The sequence below is a fragment of the Apteryx mantelli genome, chromosome 11, assembly GCF_036417845.1.
Source record: "Apteryx mantelli isolate bAptMan1 chromosome 11, bAptMan1.hap1, whole genome shotgun sequence".
Taxonomy (NCBI): domain Eukaryota; kingdom Metazoa; phylum Chordata; class Aves; order Apterygiformes; family Apterygidae; genus Apteryx; species Apteryx mantelli.
The window spans coordinates 27760836-27777509 of record NC_089988.1 but is presented as its reverse complement, the minus strand read 5'-3'; the positions used below and the strand labels follow the sequence as shown (position 1 = coordinate 27777509).

The 16674-nt window shown below is 53.2% G+C and overlaps 1 protein-coding gene across 1 annotated transcript; it reads left to right on the top strand.

The window, feature by feature from the left end:
• Positions 1-9848: 9848 nt before the first annotated feature.
• LOC136993058 (olfactory receptor 14A16-like) lies at positions 9849-16106 on the top strand (the record flags this gene model as incomplete). Its single annotated transcript, XM_067303078.1, has 2 exons — positions 9849-10310; positions 16089-16106. Coding segments are annotated over 2 exons (480 nt in total), but the record flags the coding sequence as incomplete, so codon positions are not given.
• Positions 16107-16674: the final 568 nt, after the last annotated feature.

The window sequence follows — 16674 nt, the reverse complement described above, 5'->3', positions numbered from 1 at the left end:
GCTGCACAAAGATCCTCTCAGGAAAGAGAGAGGCAGTGTGGGGGGTTCTGAGAGAACTGCAAAATTTGGGGGTTTCTTTGCTTGAAACTTCTCTCCTAACTTCTCAATGTCTTTTCTTCTTTGCACAGTCCCCCATGCCTGGAGATAGCAAGATGTCCAACAGCAGCTCCCTCAACGAATTCCTCCTCCTGGCATTTGCAGACACCCGGGAGCTGCAGCTTTTGCACTTCTCACTCTTCCTGGGCATCTACCTGGCTGCCCTCCTGGGCAACGGCCTCATCATCACAGCCATAGTCTGTGACCACCGCCTCCACACCCCCATGTACTTCTTCCTCCTCAACCTCTCTGTTTTAGACCTTGGCACTCTCTCCACCACTGTCCCCAAATCCATGGCCAATTCCCTGTGGGACACCAGGGCCATTTCCTACTCAGGATGTGCTGCTCAGGTCTTTCTCTTTGTCTTCTTCTTTGGAGGAGAGTATTCTATTCTCACAGTCATGGCCTATGACCGCTATGTTGCCATCTGCAGACCCCTGCACTATGGGAACATCATGGGCACTGGAGCTTGTGTCAAAATGGCAGCAGCTGCCTGGGTCAGTGGTTTTCTCCATTCTGTGCTGCACACTGGGAACACCTTTTCCATACCACTCTGCCAAGGCAACACAGTGGACCAGTTCTTCTGTGAAGTCCCCCAGATCCTGAAGCTCTCCTGCTCAGACTCCTACCTCAGGGAAATTAGTCTTCTTGTGGTTAGTGCCTGTGTAGCCTCTGGGTGTTTCATTTTCATTGTGCTGTCCTACGTGCAGATCTTCACTGCTGTGCTGAGGATGCCCTCTGAGCAGGGCCGGCGCAAAGCCTTTTCTACATGCCTGCCTCACCTGGCCGTGTTCTCCCTGTTTGTCAGCACTGATCTATTTGCCTACCTGAAGCCCCCCTCCCTCTCCTCCCCAGCTCTGGATGTGGTGGTGGCTGTTCTTTACTCAGTGGTGCCTCCAGCAATGAACCCTCTCATCTACAGCATGAGAAACAAGGAGCTCAAGGATGCAGTGAGGAAACTCATTCAGTTGGTACTAGCTCAGCAGCAATAGGTGGCCCATCTTTCCTCACAAACCATTTCCAGTTTTTCTCATACAGCTCTTGTGTTTTGGGACTTCTGTCTGTGATAGTCATGTTTTTACAGAAATGTTTGAATTCATCCCACCTCTCCAGAGACACAAACTCCGTCTGTCTGAGTCAGAGGCTTTGTGCAAATCTGCCGAGCGCTGTGTCAGAGCTGGCCTCCCTTGCAGCATCTCTGTAATAAAAGGGGATTTCATCAGTACACTGCCTGAAGACTGGGCTCTTCTTCCCAAGCTGGAGCCAAGAATGCGCTCAGGGAATTGTACCCAAAAAGCCCCTTTTGCCATGCCTGGGTTTTCCGTGGGCTAAGGAGGATGTGCTCGTAGGGTGATGTGTGAGGGAATAAGGGCTGGATTCAGCCTTCACTTGGGGGTGCCCAGTGGCCCTGGAGAGGGTGAGTGCTCAAGAGGTATCTGCTGGGGGCTCTCTCACATATTAGAGGGCTGGTGACAGATGCCCATCCTTCTGGAAGGCAATATGGAGCCACCAGGTGAACACAGGGGATCTCCAGGGACAGGATTTGCCTGGGACGGGCAGTGAGTGGAGACTCCCAAAACTAAATGGAGTCACGCAAAGGCAAAGGGCCAAACCAAGGAATGCACCAAATCAGGCTCTGCAATCTCAGGAGAGGCAATAGGGACTCATCACGCACAGGGAAGGCAACCTCAAGGGTGGTTCATGTCACCAACAATGAAAAGTCATAGCTGCATCTAATGGCACAGCTGACCCCATCCTGAGCCATTGGAAACGCCTTGTGATTGCTCTGAGCATCTTCCACAGCCACAGATGCCTGGGGAGGGAGTTGTCAGGTGCGGTGATGCTGGACCAGCCGGGTCTACCCTGACCAGCCCAGCCAGTGCGGAGTCACCCAGGGCCCCACAGCCCACTCGCCCTGCAGAGCAGCACCGGCAGCCCAGGGAACACAGTGGAGGGGTGCAGGAGTGGCTGGGCAGGCCAGCATGGACACACTGACCTGGGGAAAGGCTCTCTGGAGAACAGGGATGTCTCTGGAGAAGAGCAATGGTGCCATTGTGTGCTTGCAGGGAAGAATAAATGAAAACCTGTTTCTGTGTGTCAGCTCGGGGCAGAATGCTCTGTCACTGGAGCTGCCTGAGGAGCCCCGGGTCCAGGACTCGTGTGCCGTCCTGGGGAGAGGGGCTGCCCAGAGGGGCTGCAGGCAGGATGTCCTGGAGATGAGAGCAGTGGAGACATGGAGTGAGTGGCCTCCATTTCCTTGTGCCATTGCTGGCCCCCAGCCCTTGGGCTGATGGACTCACACCTCTCTCTGCCCCCCAGGACCTGCTGTGCCCTTCAGAGGGGCTGTGGCTGAGGAGCGAGTGCCTAGAGCTCTGCAGCCCCCTGCGACAGGCACTGCTGCGGGGTCACCCCCAGTGTGGGCTGCTCTGCTGTGTGGGCTGGGGAGAGGGCAGGGGAGGTGGGGAGAGCTGGGGAGGGTCTGGTCTGGTCTGGGAAGGGCCCAGGAGGGGAAAATGCCAGCAGGCAGCTACTGCATGTGAACGGCAGTGTGGGAGCACACAGCCAGGTGCTTGCAGGGCAAATGCAGGTCTCCTGGGAAGGGCACCAGGACATGGCAGGTGCAGGAGAGAGCCCAGGTTGTTCCCTGTGTTGCATGGACACACTGGGGAAGCTGCCCCAGGGCCATCGTCCCAGAGCAGCCCCTCACATCATCCCTTTCCAGTGCTGGCTGCTCACCCCAGCTGTGGGGTTGTCCATGGCCACCTCCATCCTGCTGCAGGTTTCTCTATCCCAATGGAGGGGAAAAGGCCAGCCTTGCATGACTTCTCTTCTGCACCAGATCCTGGCAGATCCCGGAGCACGGCTGTTTGCTGACCCCCATGTGGGGCACAGCCCTGGCTGGGTAAGGATATTTTTACATTTGCTAAAGACCTTAGGCACATCAGAGTGCCATCACCCTCATGCCATGACTTTTTGTTTGTGCCATACTCATTTGGTATCATGTTGTAATGTACAGGAGTTGTAGGCTGTGAGCAGCGCCCATTCTGGATAACGAGTCACTCGTAAAGAAACCTTGAACTGAAAACCTTTCAGGCCCAAGAGGCAACCTCACACCACTAGGAGGGGCTGGTTCTGGGGAGGCCATGTCAGGTGCTAACCCACATGCAGAAAAGGACTTCCTGCCTGCAAGAATTGCAGTGCCTATCACCAGAGAGGACAGAATCACAGAACCATTCAGGATGGAAGGGACCTTGGGAGGACTCTAGTCCAACGTCCTGCTCACTTAGGGATCCACACTGAATTCACACCAAGTTCCTCAGGCCTTTGTCCAGCTGCATCCTGAAAGCCTCCAAGAACAGTCCACAATCCCTCTGGACGCCACTTCAAATGCTTCAGGATCCTCATTGATTTTTCTCCCTTATATACAATTTTAACAGCACTTGTGTCAGCTTTGAACTCTTTCCTCTCATTTTCCTGCCATGAATTCCTTTAAAAAGCTTGTTCATTGTCAGTGGCAACTTTGAACTGGGAAGCTGCTATGAGTTCCCCCAGAAACCTTCCCTTCTCTGTGCTGAATAAACCCATTCCCTCAGCCTCTCCTCACAGGGCAAGTGCTCCAGTCCCCAACCACCTTGGGGACCTGCCACTGAGCTCACTCCATGTGATCAACAGTGTTCTTCTACAGGCAGCCCCAACTGGACACAGTCTCTGGATGGGCTCTAACAAGTGTTGAGTAGAGGGGCATAATCACTTCCCTCCATCTCCTGGCTGTGGTCCTGTTCATGCAGCCCAAGATGCTGTGGCCTCCTTTGCTGCCAGGGCACGCTGCTGGCTGATGTTCAGCTCGCTGCCCACAAAGACTCCCCAGCCCATATTATTGCAGGGTGTTGGTCTACCCCAGGTGTAGGACCTGCACTTGTCCTTGTTGAATTTCACAAAGTTGGTGATAGATTGTTCCTCCTGTCTGCTGAGGTCCCTCTGAATGGCAGCCCTCAAACATGTGACTCTTCCTCCTGACGAGGTGTCATCTACAAACAAGATGAGAGTTGCATCCTCCAGGACACTGGTGAACCTGTCAGACAAGACAGGTCTGAGTATAGACCCCTGCATACTCCACCTTTACCTGGCTTCCTGGTAAAGCATGACCCATTCAAAAAACCCTCGGAGCTCCATCATCCAAACAGCTTTTTATCCACCTGAGTGTCTACCCAACTTATCATGATGCCTTATTGTATTCAAGAATATTCATGGAGACAGTGTCCAACACCTTGCTAAAATCATGGTAAATGACATCCAGAACTTTCTGCTCCTCTACAATCACAGGTCTTTTATCACAGAAGGCAATCAGGTTGTGCAGGAATGTTTTACCTTGGGTAAATCCATGCTGACTGTTCCCAGGCACATTCTTCATGTGCCCAGAAATGTGATGTGAGAACATTTGCTGCATGACACGCTCCTTACCAAAGTGAGGCTGAAGGGCTTGCAGCTCCCTGGGTTGTCCCTGTGGCCTTTCCTGAAGATGGGCACAACACATTCCTTTTTCTGGTCATTGGGACCTCCCTTGATCTACACAACCTTTCAAAAGGTGATAGAGACTGGCGTTGATATGACATTGGCCAGCCCTCTCAGTGTCCTCATGTGCAGGCCATCACATCCCAGAGACTTGCATGGGTTGAGTACTTACAAGCAATCCCTCACTCAACCCTCATCCCCTGCTGGCTGTTTTTCTCCTCTGGAGCCCTGACTCGAGGCACAACAGCTCAGGAGACCTTGCTGGTGAAGACTGAAGCCAAGAAGGCACTGAGCTTCTCAGACCCATCTGCATCTGCTATTACTAGAGTCCCTGCCCCATTCATCAGTGAGACCAGGTGTTCTTTGATTATACTTTCTCTGTTAGTGGAGTAGTAGCAGCTCTTCTTCATGCCCTTGATGTCTGCTGCAAGTGTCTGCCCTCAGAGAGCTTTGGTTTCACCATGCCTACTTTGGTGGACAAGAGTATCCTGTTTAACCAAGCCAATCTCCCAAGATGTCTCCTAGTTCTAATGGGTATCGCTGTGGACCATCCTTGTGGCTGCTGTCCATAAAGACCGGCTGACTTTCCCAAGCTCCATTTCCCCTCAGAGCAGCCTCCATTGGGATCCCCCACCAGTCCCCTGGAGAGGACAAAGTTTCCTCCTCTGAAGGCCAGAGTCTGTACACTACCATTGTCCTTCCTCATTGCCCTCACGATCTGGGACTCCACTATTCCATAGTCACTGCAGCCAGGGTTTCCACAGATTATCACAGCCCTCATCAGTGCTTCCTTGTGTGTGAGTACCAGGTCCACGTGAGTGTCACCCTTACTGGCCCATCAGGGAGCTGTGCTTGGAAGCTGTTGCTGACACCCTCCAAAAATCTCCTGGACTGCTTGCACCCTGAAGTTTGCCCTTCCAATGAATGTCAGCGAGATTAAAGTCCCCCCAGAAGAACCAGGCCCTGTGATCCACTGACTTGCTCAGGTTGCTTAAAGGAGACTGCATCCACCTCCTCATCCCCATTGGGGGGTCTGTAACTCTCATCACAACGTCACCTTTACTCTGATGCTCATGCACAAGCTCTCACCCAAACCCTTGTCCATCCCATACAAGAGCTCCATCCATCTGAGCTGTCCCTTCACACCAAGGGCATCCCCCCCTGCTCATCTTCCCTAACGGTCTTGCCTGCAGAGCTTGTACCCTGCCATCACAGCCCTCCAGTCATGGAAGTGGTCCCACAGCATCTCAGTTATTCCAACCATGTTTCAGACCTGTGACAGCTTGTGTATCTCCATCTGCTCCTCTCTGTGCCTCTCAGGCTGCATGCACTTGTGTATATTGGGTTGCAGAGCCTCAGCTATGGCACAGAGAGCAGACTGGTCATGGTGCAACCTGTTACCAAGATCCAAAGACACTGTGTGTACAGTGGTCCAACTTCAGAGCAGAGCCATGCTGGCCTAGATAGCAGGTGGCAATGTAATGGTGCAAGGAGGTTCCCACTGAGAGAGAGCAAAGCCTGCAGTGCCCAAGGCCAGGGAGAAACAGAGCTGGGCTGTGCAGGAATGGCAGGAAATGGTTTGGCTGCCTGAGCTGATTTGTAGCAGCTTGGGGCCTGTGACAGAGGTGAACCAATCTCCAGGCAGGACAAGGTGCCACTGAAGAAGTCCCTAGGCCTGTGTGGCCTGTGATCCAGGCACCCTGAGGTCATCATTAGACCAGTTCCTGTTCATATCACCTGGTAGTGAGAAGAGGTTGCAGCAGAGAGGAGCAAGAAGGGTTTGAGAGTGCAGAGACTAGAGCAGAGACCTTGGTGGGAGGTGCCTCTCCCATTTATGAAGCACGCTTGGCTGTAGATCAACAGGACTTGGCCTAAAGGCGGTGGTGGGATCCAGTTCTCTGGACACTGGTAGGAAACCTGAATTGCCCTGGGGCACTTGCCCAGCAACCACTCCAAAGGGGCCTGGTTTTCCTAGAGCTCCCGTGATGTACCTGCTAGAGACACGTGGATGGGCTGGACCCCCCAGGCATCCAGCATGGCCCTGCAGGCCTATTTCCATGTCACTGAATCAAGTGCCTGCACTGGATGACATCAACTCTTTGCAATGTTGGGATCTGCATGTGTCTCAGCTTCCTAGTGAGTGCAGCTCTGGTCGCAGTGGGCAACTAGTATCATTGCAGGTACCAAGGCAATTCCCTGCCTGGCCCTCAACTCATGCTCTAGAAGGATGTGGGTGTCACACTTGCTCCAACAGAGCAAGCAGACACTGGCACATGTCCACCAGCACATCTATCTCTTCCAATGTCACCAGGTGTTTGTGTGTGAGCAACTGACTCTCACCCTCATCTCCACTGATTATAACAGGAGCATGGACCAAGATTTCACATGCAGACATCCGTGCTGTGCTCCCTTCTGCCTGGGACAGGGGAATCCCACCCACTTTGTGTTTTTTATGAAACTCACAAGAAGGATCTGAATCCCACAGCAGCCCAGGGCCTTCTAAAGCACCCTGAGAAGCCCAAAGCGACTCCTCTGAATCAACACCTAAACCATGTGTCAATGAGCTCTATTCTTGTCTCCATCTAGGTGTCCTACCTACTTAAGAGATGGGAATAGGAGCTTCCAGAGTGGGACATTTCCAGCTATCATAGATAGCCATCCTCTGATGAAATAAATTGCAGTGCTGGAATCAGTCTCTCTCCACTCTTTAGCAAAGGACAATAGCTGATTATTTTAGTCTACCTCAGTGAACATTTCCCAGGAGGATGGAGCAGAAGACCTGCATGGTCATGCATAGACCAAGATCTCGCATGCAGACATCCATGCTGTTCTCACTTCTGCCTGGGACAGGGGAATCCCACCTCCTCTGTGTTTTTTGTGGAGCTCACGGGAGAATCTGAATCCTATGCCAGCCCAGGGCCTTCTAAACCATCCTGAGAAGCCCAGATTGACTCAACTGAATCCATACCTGAACAATGGGAAAAGGAGCTCTATTCTTATACCCATCTAGGTGTCCTGGCTAGCTAAGAGATGGGAATGGGGGCTTCCTGAGTGGGACGTTTCCACCTTTCGTAGACAACCATCCTCTGATGAGACAAATTGCAATGCTGGAATCAGTCTTCTTTCAGTGCTTAGAGAGGGACCATCAGTGATTACTTTAGTCTACCTCAGTGAACATTTCCCAGGAGGAGGCAGCAGAAGGGACAGAAGAAATCATGCCTTCAGCTGGGCCTTTGGTCCTGAGTGGGGCCAGACTCCTGGGATGGAGGGAGCTCATGGCAACCAGGCAGCACTGCTGAGACACAGCGCTGTCAGGAGCAGCTCCTCTGCAAAGAGCAGCAGGGCTCCGGGCACTGCCTGCAGTTTCTGCCAGAAGATGAGACAAGACAGGGAGAAGTGAAAGGCAGCGTGCAGCGTAAGGACAGAAGAGAACTCCTTGTGGGAGAAATCTTCACAGCCCCTGACACAGTAAGTCTCTGGCTGCAGGGCAATGCTACTGCAGTTCCTGACAAGGTCTAGAAATCCATCCAGTCACACGATGGATTTTTAAGGATCGCTCTATCAGTTTCAGCTTTACAGAGTAGGAGGAGATGCTTCAGAGCAGGGATTCCCAGTCACAGTGCCACAGGGACACAGCATGCTGCTACCTTCTCCCAGGGACGCTGCATTGGGGTGAAACCTGGGTGTGCTCGCAGATCTGTCCAGGACTGAAATTCAGAGCAGTATCTCTGCGCCCCAGGGTGCTGTGTGCCCAGCGCAGTGACTCTGCTGCCCACAACGGTCAGCACTCAGCCTTCCCGGGGACCTTCCCACAGGGTGAAGCTCTGGGCAGGAGGAGAGATTCCTGGCAGGGCAGCTTGAGCCTCCTGTCAAGAGGATGCTGCATGGGTCATGTCTGCCTGCATCTCCATCTCACTCCGAGGACATTTCTAGAGGGGACTTTCCAAAAGGAAGGTCAGGGCAGGGGATACATGAAAGGGAAGGAGCTGTCAAGAGTCTGTGCTTTCAGTTTGATTCTCTCTGGGTGGGGTGAAATGGGATTGGATCTGTCAGCTTTAGATAGGGGACTGAGACAGTGACACTGACAGAGGAGCAGTTCTGGGAGGGACTAGGCAAATGCCTTCATCCACCTCTCAGCCTAAGGACAGAACCAGCATCACCTTTCCAGCCTCAGCAAGGTTTCTCTCACCTGCTCCAGAGCACCGGCAAACACGGAGGTGCCCTGGGCAGTGTCCTGCCCCCGGGAGATTTCTGCAGGGCAGAGTAGAGCTCACAGTGGGTGGGATGGGGTGTATGAGCACTGAGAGGGGAGAGATGTGGGGACGGACAAACAGCTCCCCGCAGGGACACCTCCAGGCAGCAGAGTCATGCTCAAAGTGGGAGAGGAAACTGTCAACTCCAAGGCCTCCTCTCCTCTCCCAGCCAGCACAGCCCTCTGCTCTCAAGGTTATGGGGTCCAGATAAAGGAAACAAAAGAAGCCTTAAAACTCTTAATGAACCCACATTATTTAGAAGTGCGAGTGAAGATGCTGAAAATCCCTTCAACAGTATGTGTGGATGAAGTGTGACTCGAACTGGGAATATAGATTTTAGTCACCCCTCTTCCCATTTACACAGTGCTGTAGGTCAGGGCTGACTCCTCTGGAGCTCATGGGCAGAAGTCCCTACTCCTTGTGTCAAACTCGGCCAGCACAAACCAGAGCTCAAGCCATGGAGCTCAGTGACACTGCTGCTGAGATGGGGAGAGGTAATGTGTGTGTGTTTGGGGGAAGTTACGAGAAAGTTGCTCAGAGAAGTCTGTCCTAACTTGTCAATGTGTCTCCTTCCTCAGACAGTTCCTCTGTGCCCCAAAGCAGCAAATGTCCAACAGCAGCTCCCTCAACGAGTTCCTCCTCCTGGCATTTGCGGACACATGGGAGCTGCAGCTCTTGCACTTCTCACTCTTCCTGGGCATCTACCTGGCTGCCCTCCTGGGCAACGGCCTCATCATCACAGCCGTAGCCTGTGACCACCACCTCCACACACCCATGTACTTCTTCCTCCTCAACCTCTCTTTCCTCGACCTTGGCACCATCTCCACCACTGTCCCCAAATCCATGGCCAATTCCCTGTGGGACACCAGAGCCATTTCCTACTCAGGATGTGCTGCCCAGGTCTTTTCCTTCTTTTTCTTAATTTCAGCAGAGTATTATCTCCTCACAGTCATGGCCTATGACCGCTACGTTGCCATCTGCAGACCTCTGCACTATGGGACCCTCATGGGCAGCAGAGCTTGTGTCAGAATGGCAGCAGCTGCCTGGGGCAGTGGTTTTCTCAAAGCTGTCTTGCACACTGGGAACACATTTTCCTTACCGCTCTGCCAAGGCAACACAGTGGACCAGTTCTTCTGTGAAGTTCCCCAGATCCTCAAGCTCTCCTGCTCAGACTCCTACCTCAGGGAAATTGGGCTTCTTGTGGTTAGTGGCTGTTTAAGCTTTGGGTGTTTCATTTTCATTGTGGTGTCCTACGTGCAGATCTTCACAGTTGTGCTGAGGATGCCCTCTGAGCAGGGCAGGCACAAAGCCTTTTCCATGTGCCTCCCTCACCTGGCCGTGGTCTCCCTGTTCATCAGCACCTCATTTTTTGCCTACCTGAAGCCCCCCTCTATCTCTTCCCCAGCTCTGGATCTGGTGCTGGCCGTTCTGTATGCGGTGGTGCCTCCAGCAATGAACCCTCTCATCTACAGCATGAGGAACAAAGAGCTCAAGGCCGCACTGAAGAAACTGATTCAGCTTCTTGTAGTTCAGCAGCAATAAGCTGCCTATCTCTCCTCACAACCAGCTCCCAGTTTATCTCAGACAACTCTTGTGCTTTGGGAGTTCTGTCTGCGATAGTCACGTTTGTGAACAAATGTTTGAATTCATCCCACCTCTCCAGAGGCACAAACCCTGTCCGTCTGACCCAGGGGCTTTGTGTAAATCTGCTGAGCACTGTGTCAGAGCTGGCCTCCCTTGCAGCATCTCTGTAACAAAAGGGGATTTCATCAGTACACTGCCTGAAGACTGGGCTCTTCTTCCCAAGCTGGAGCCAAGAATGCGCTCAGGAAATTGCACCCAAAATGGCCCTGTTGTCATGCCTGGGTTTTCCATGGGCTAAGGAGGATGTGCTCATAGGGTGATGTGTGAGGGAATGAGGGCTGGATTCAGCCCTCACTTGTGGGTGCCCAGTGGCCCTGGGGAGTGTGAGTGCTCAAGAGGTATCTGCTGGGGGCTGTCTCAAATATTAGAGGGGTGGTGAGAGAGGCCCATCCTCTGGAAGGCAATATGGAGCCACCAGGTGAGCAGAGGGGATCTCCAGGGACAGCATGTTGCTGGGATGGGCAGTGAGTGGATATTCACAAAACTAAGTGCAGTCACCCAAAGTCAAGGGCCAAACCAAGGTATGCACCAAATCAGGGCTCTGCAATCTCAGGAGAGGCAGTGGGGACTCCTCAGGCACAGGGAAGGCAGCCTCAAGGGTGGTTCATGTCACCTACAATGAAAACCATGGCTGGATCTAATGACCCACCTGACCCCATCCTGAGCCATTGGAAATGCCTTGTGATTGCTCTGAGCATCTTTCACAGCCACAGACCCCTTGGGAGGGGGTTGTCAGGTGCAGTGATGCTGGGCCAGCCAGGTCTACCCTGACCAGCACAGCCAGTGTGGAGTCGCCCTGGGGGCCCCACAGCCCACTCGCCCTGCAGAGCAGCACCGCCAGCCCGGGGAGCACAGCAGAGGGGTGCAGAAATGGCTGGGCAGGCCAGCATGGACACGCTGACCTGGGGAAAGGCTCTCTTGCGAGCAGAGACGTTTCTTGAGAAGAGCAAAGGAACAATTGTGTGCTTGCAGAGAGGAAGAAATGAAAACCTGTTTCTATGTTTGTCAACTCAGGGCAGGCTGCTCTTTTGCTGGACACTTTCACTAACCAAATCCGTTCATTCTATCATATATCATCGTTCCTTCCCTTTCCTCTAACCATTTTCCAGTTTCCAGTTTCCAACCAATGTTGAGTAACCTTGGTGTCCTGCTTGAGAAAGCTGTCGAGCTGATGCAAGGTTACTCCAAGTGATACTGATGGATTAAATGGTGCAAAAGAAGACATTGTTTGTTCAGTCATATGAGAAGTTAACCAGAAGTCTGTGTGGTGATTTGGTCAAAAACATAGGTCCCATCACAATGGCTTTTGTTGTCTTCCATGTCTGGAGTACCCATCTCACTCAGTTGTCAGAACCACGTGCAGCTTCCCATCCAGTGCGTTACTACATAGAGCTACATTTAGACTAACTTTAGATCTTAGGGTTAGTATAACATTATTGCCTACAATCAGTCCTTAACCTCATGCTATTACAGATGGTGTTTCTCTTATAACTATAGTTTTGAAGATGGGTTGTGACTGATCTTCAATACCTGAGTTGTCCCATGGGCAACGTGAAAAGGCAGAATGTGTTAGAGACATGTTTCAGGTGTGTTTTCCAGTTATCAATGTTCCCATGGTTAGCAGGTAACACCATATCTCCCTGCAAGAGAAGACACCCAGGTCTTGGACATAACCCAGGCCTCACTTACAGTTAAATTACTCTCTTCATTGTCTACAGCATCCCATGCTCCTTTTCCATGGGAAAAGAGCAGAGTCACCCAGACTGATCCCTGAGCTGGATGTTTAACCACAACCTCACCTCCAGGACTTTGATGGGGTTTTATTTCTGTTTTAACAGGGATTCATGCAGCTACTGACACAACCCCCTTATCTATGGGACTTCCCATGGCAGTTTGTCACTTATTTAGCCACCTTACAACTTCTCACAAGTGGGATCCCCACTTCGAAGTATTCTATGAGAGAAGAGTCACTCTTGTGCAGCTCTTGTTTCTGTCGGCCACTCCATCGTTCTACTACTCCATTACTTGGAGGTTGATACCATAGGTGAAAAGTCTACTCTCCTCTGTCTGAAGCACGCCACGTTTGCAGTTCTTTATGCTTAAAATGTGTTCCATTATCAGATTGGATTTCTCTGGGAAAGGGGAAAGTAGCAAACCAGTGGTTCAAACCAACAAGTCTTGCTAGTCCAGTTGCAGCTCAGGTGGGGTGCACATTCCCTCTGCCGATAATTATTTCTGCTCTGGCAAGGATTTATTTCCAGCCTTCAGGTGTTTGCATGAGTCTGGAGTGGCCTAAAAAAAAGGCCACCCTCTGGTTCCCTTTGTGCTGAGATAAATTCTGCTTGCTTTGCGGCAGCTCTGGTCCATCACAGCCTGCGTTCTTCTCTGAACATTCCTCCATGGTAGGAATTGGTTGGTTGGTCACAATACAAGATGCAAGTAGAGTTCAATTTCTCAGAAGATGTTCTAGGCTACCAGACTAGAATGCACATAGGTGCCTTTGTCAAAATAAACACCTGTAGGTACAAAAAGAGGCTCCTAGTCTTAAATAGGGTCAAGTATGAAATTCAAAGAACACAAAGCTCAAGGGTTTGAAAAGGAAGGATTGCTTCTACCCTAAAAAAAAATCTTAATTTAATAGTCACCTCAGAGAAATTTCTTTTTGAGTTCACATGAGACTAGCTGTTTTGCTTTTGTAAAGCATGGGTAAAGTTTTTTTTTAAGATTTACAACAATTTTTGTAGGCAAAGGATAGGCATCTTCTTCCAATTCTAACCATGCAGGGCCAGGTACAGCCCTTTCCACCCTGCTCTCCCCCAGCACCTCTTCCCTGAATTCAGGGTGTCCTGCACAATGTCCTTCCTTGTGGGTGAAGGGGGACCGCAGTTCTCCAAGAAAGAGGCTGCAGCCTCAGCACTTGTGGCAAGGGGTCGCACAGCAAAATGACCATGGGAGCTCCCTGCCCTGTTGCTGCTCATCTTTGAGAGCTGCTGGGGGGAGCATTTGGTGTTAGGAGTTGTGGGAGGGGTTCCCTTGCAGGAGTGGTCCCTCCCGGAGAGCTGGAGTGCCCTCCTGTGGGGCCTGGACTACCATCACAGAGAGCACTGGGGACCGTCTGCCTGCAGCGCCACCAAGGACAGAGCCCCAGGAAAGGTGCAAGATGCACAGAAGAACATGGGAAGGGCCCAGGGGGACAGGAATCCAAAGGGGTCAGGAAATGGGATGTGTGGGAAGGCCATGACTTCCAGGTGGGAAGGGTGTTTCTCTGGTCTCCCACCAAAAGGAACCTGATGATGACCGACCCTGGCTTTCCATTGCCAAAGTGTGGTAGGGAAAGAGCAGCCTCCATGAGCAAATGCCACCGGCTGCTGTAGCTGCGTGCCAAGTGCTGTGTGCCAAGCACTGCCTTGGCCTGCCTTGCCCTGTGCTGGTGGGAAATGGCTAGAGGGGGCAGAGCAATCCCAGAGGAGGTTTGCCTGCTCAGCTGAGAACCAACACTGCCTTCTTCCTGCTGCCAGGCTGGTGAGGGGGGCTCCGAGACACCTGTGTCGCTGGATCTTGCACCAGCTGGCAAGGCTGCTGAGAAGGGAGGACTAGTTTTGTCAGATGCCCACCAAGGCTTTCTTCATTGAGGTGGGCCTCATGGCAAGTGGTGCCTCTCTGGAGGTGCCTCTAAATGCTCTGCTGGCTCATGCACATGGCTGTGGGGTGATGTTGGTCAATGGAGGTGGGGCAATGGAGCTGGGGCACTCCTCTTAGTCGCCCTGACTTTGGCTCATTTCTGCTGGGCTGCCACTTGCAAACACTTGGATTTTGTGCCTCCTTTGTGGCAGCTCTGTGTTCAATTGCTCCTCCAAGGGATGGGAACCAGAGGCTGCAGAGGGTTCAGAGACGGGAGGAGGAGGCGAGTGGTGTGTGCAGTGTGCTGTGAGGCCCAGGGCTGGGAGCAGGGCCTGGGGGTGTCTCCACAATCCCTGCTGCCTGTGCGCTGAGCTTTGTCAGGGCCTGGTGCCCTTGTCCTGAAAGGTGGGTGTGATCCAGGGCTGCCCGGTGCAGGCAGTCCTGCCAGCTCAGCCAGTCTTTCATTGCTGTGTGCATTTCAGCTGCTGGATTGCCCTGACCTTGCCCATGTGGATGACGCCATCCTGCCGTTCCTCCAGAGCTATGTCCAAAGTCAGAGCCTGAAGATGTGTGGGCTGGCATTCAGAGGCCTCATGAGCCTGTCGCAGAGACCCGAGATGGTGAGCAGGGGGGCAGCTGGGTGAAGGCATGCTGGCAGCCTGGGGCTTGACAGGAGGTGTTCATCTGCCCTGAGTCTTTCATGCCAGGCACTTGGCTGTGCTGCACAAGCACAAAGGCACCAGAGCCCACCAGAAAGAGTCCCCACTGATGGCACGTCTTGGCTGTGTGAGGCAGAGATCCAGGACCAGCGCCAGGCAAGCCAGCTCCAAATGGCCTCAGTCATGGGAGTGCTGTGGCCAGTCACACTACAAGAGGGACGATGAGGCAGAGCACAGGGTCAGGCTAACGTAGCCGGCTGCTCCTGGGCCTTGAGGCAGCAGCCTTCCTCCAAGTAGAGGCCATAGCATGCTGAGGGCCCCCTGGGAGATCTCTGCCCTGCACTGCAGCCTCTGTGCTGTGGGTGTGTGCAGAGCCCTGGTCCCGGACACTGAGCCCTGATGGGAAGTCGGCACCCAGAGCACTTTTGGCAGGGCGGTCTGGCCTTGCTTCACTGAAAGGAAGTTGTGTGTTTCACACAGGCAAGGAGGATGCAGAGCCTGCTCCCAGACATCATGCAGTGGCTGCAGGATGCTGGCAGGGACATGCATGTGGGAAGCCTGATGTTGCTGAGAAACATCCTCAGCCCCCTGCGCCAGAAGGGCTCCAGCCCCATTGCTCTGCAGCTGGCTGAGAAGCTTCTGCCAGCTTTGATGATGGACGGCTGGTGGGAGAGCCAGGGGCTCTCCTGGCGTGTCCAGGGGTCTGTATGCGTGGCTATGGGTGCTGTGTGTCCCTCTGCACATGTGCCCATTGGCATGTCAATTTGCGCCTCCTGCCACAGGCCCTGCTGCCTGTCAGGAAACCTTTTGCCCTGTTGTTCTCAGGCCATTCTCTGTGCTGGCCTTGGTGTCCTGGGCTGTGGGACTAGATCAAACCAGCCCCCTCTCTGCCCTCGGCTGCTCTGTCTCATGCTTGACTCCGTGTGGTGCTTTCCTGGCCTGGGGCAGAGATGAACAAAGAGGCAGGAGCAGGCTAGAGAGTGAGGGAGAGGCCGTGTCCCCGGGCTGTCCCTTTCTGTTATCCTCTCCTGCAAGGGGGCCCTGATGGAGTCTTAGGGAAATCCAGAATGTTCTCTCCAGAGGCACAGGGAGACAGAGGCCAGGGAAGCTTGCCCTGCTGCTGCCGACAATCCTCATTCTCCTGGCTGCCTTCCCAGCAGCTTGTCGCCAGCTCTGACCTCCAGCCGGGCTGGGCAACACTTGTGCCTGGAGAGGGTGAGGCCTCACAATGGCAAACCCTCTTCTCATGCCCACTTCCTGGAGTCATTGCTGAGGCCTCCCTTCCTCTCCTCCCTGCCCACAGGAAGACAGCCCCGTGTGAGAACTCTCCATCCTCCTCTGCAAAGACCTGATGGAGATTGTGGTGGGGAAGAACAAACGGTGCATGAAGCAGCAAGTGCAGAGGAGCCTGGTCCCACTCTTCCTCCACATGAGTGACCAGATGCAAGGAGTGGCCCAGGTATGGACCAGGGATTTGGGAAAGCAATGGTGACATCCCTTGGGTGGGCCAGAGCGTCAGGGCAAGGGCTGTTGACAAGTGTCCCTTTGAATGCATGTCACTGTGAGGTCCAACTTCCTGTGTCCCCAAGGACAAGGCAGAGCTGCCTCTGCCTTCAGCGAGGGACAGACCCAAGCTGCATCTCCTCATTCCGGGCTGGGAATGGCTTGGGGCCTTGCCAAGATGAGGGGCACACAGGGTGTCCTGCCCCAGCTGTGGTGGCATCTCCTGGTCTCTGCTGCTCTGCAGGCCTCTCAGGAAACCCACACTCTGTCCTCTGCTCCCTCTGAACCTCAGTACCACACAGCTTCTAGCTGACAGTCATGAACAGGAAGGAAGAGGAGGCCAATCCTGCGAGGAGGGACAGGCCTGGCCTTCTGAGGAGGCTCGG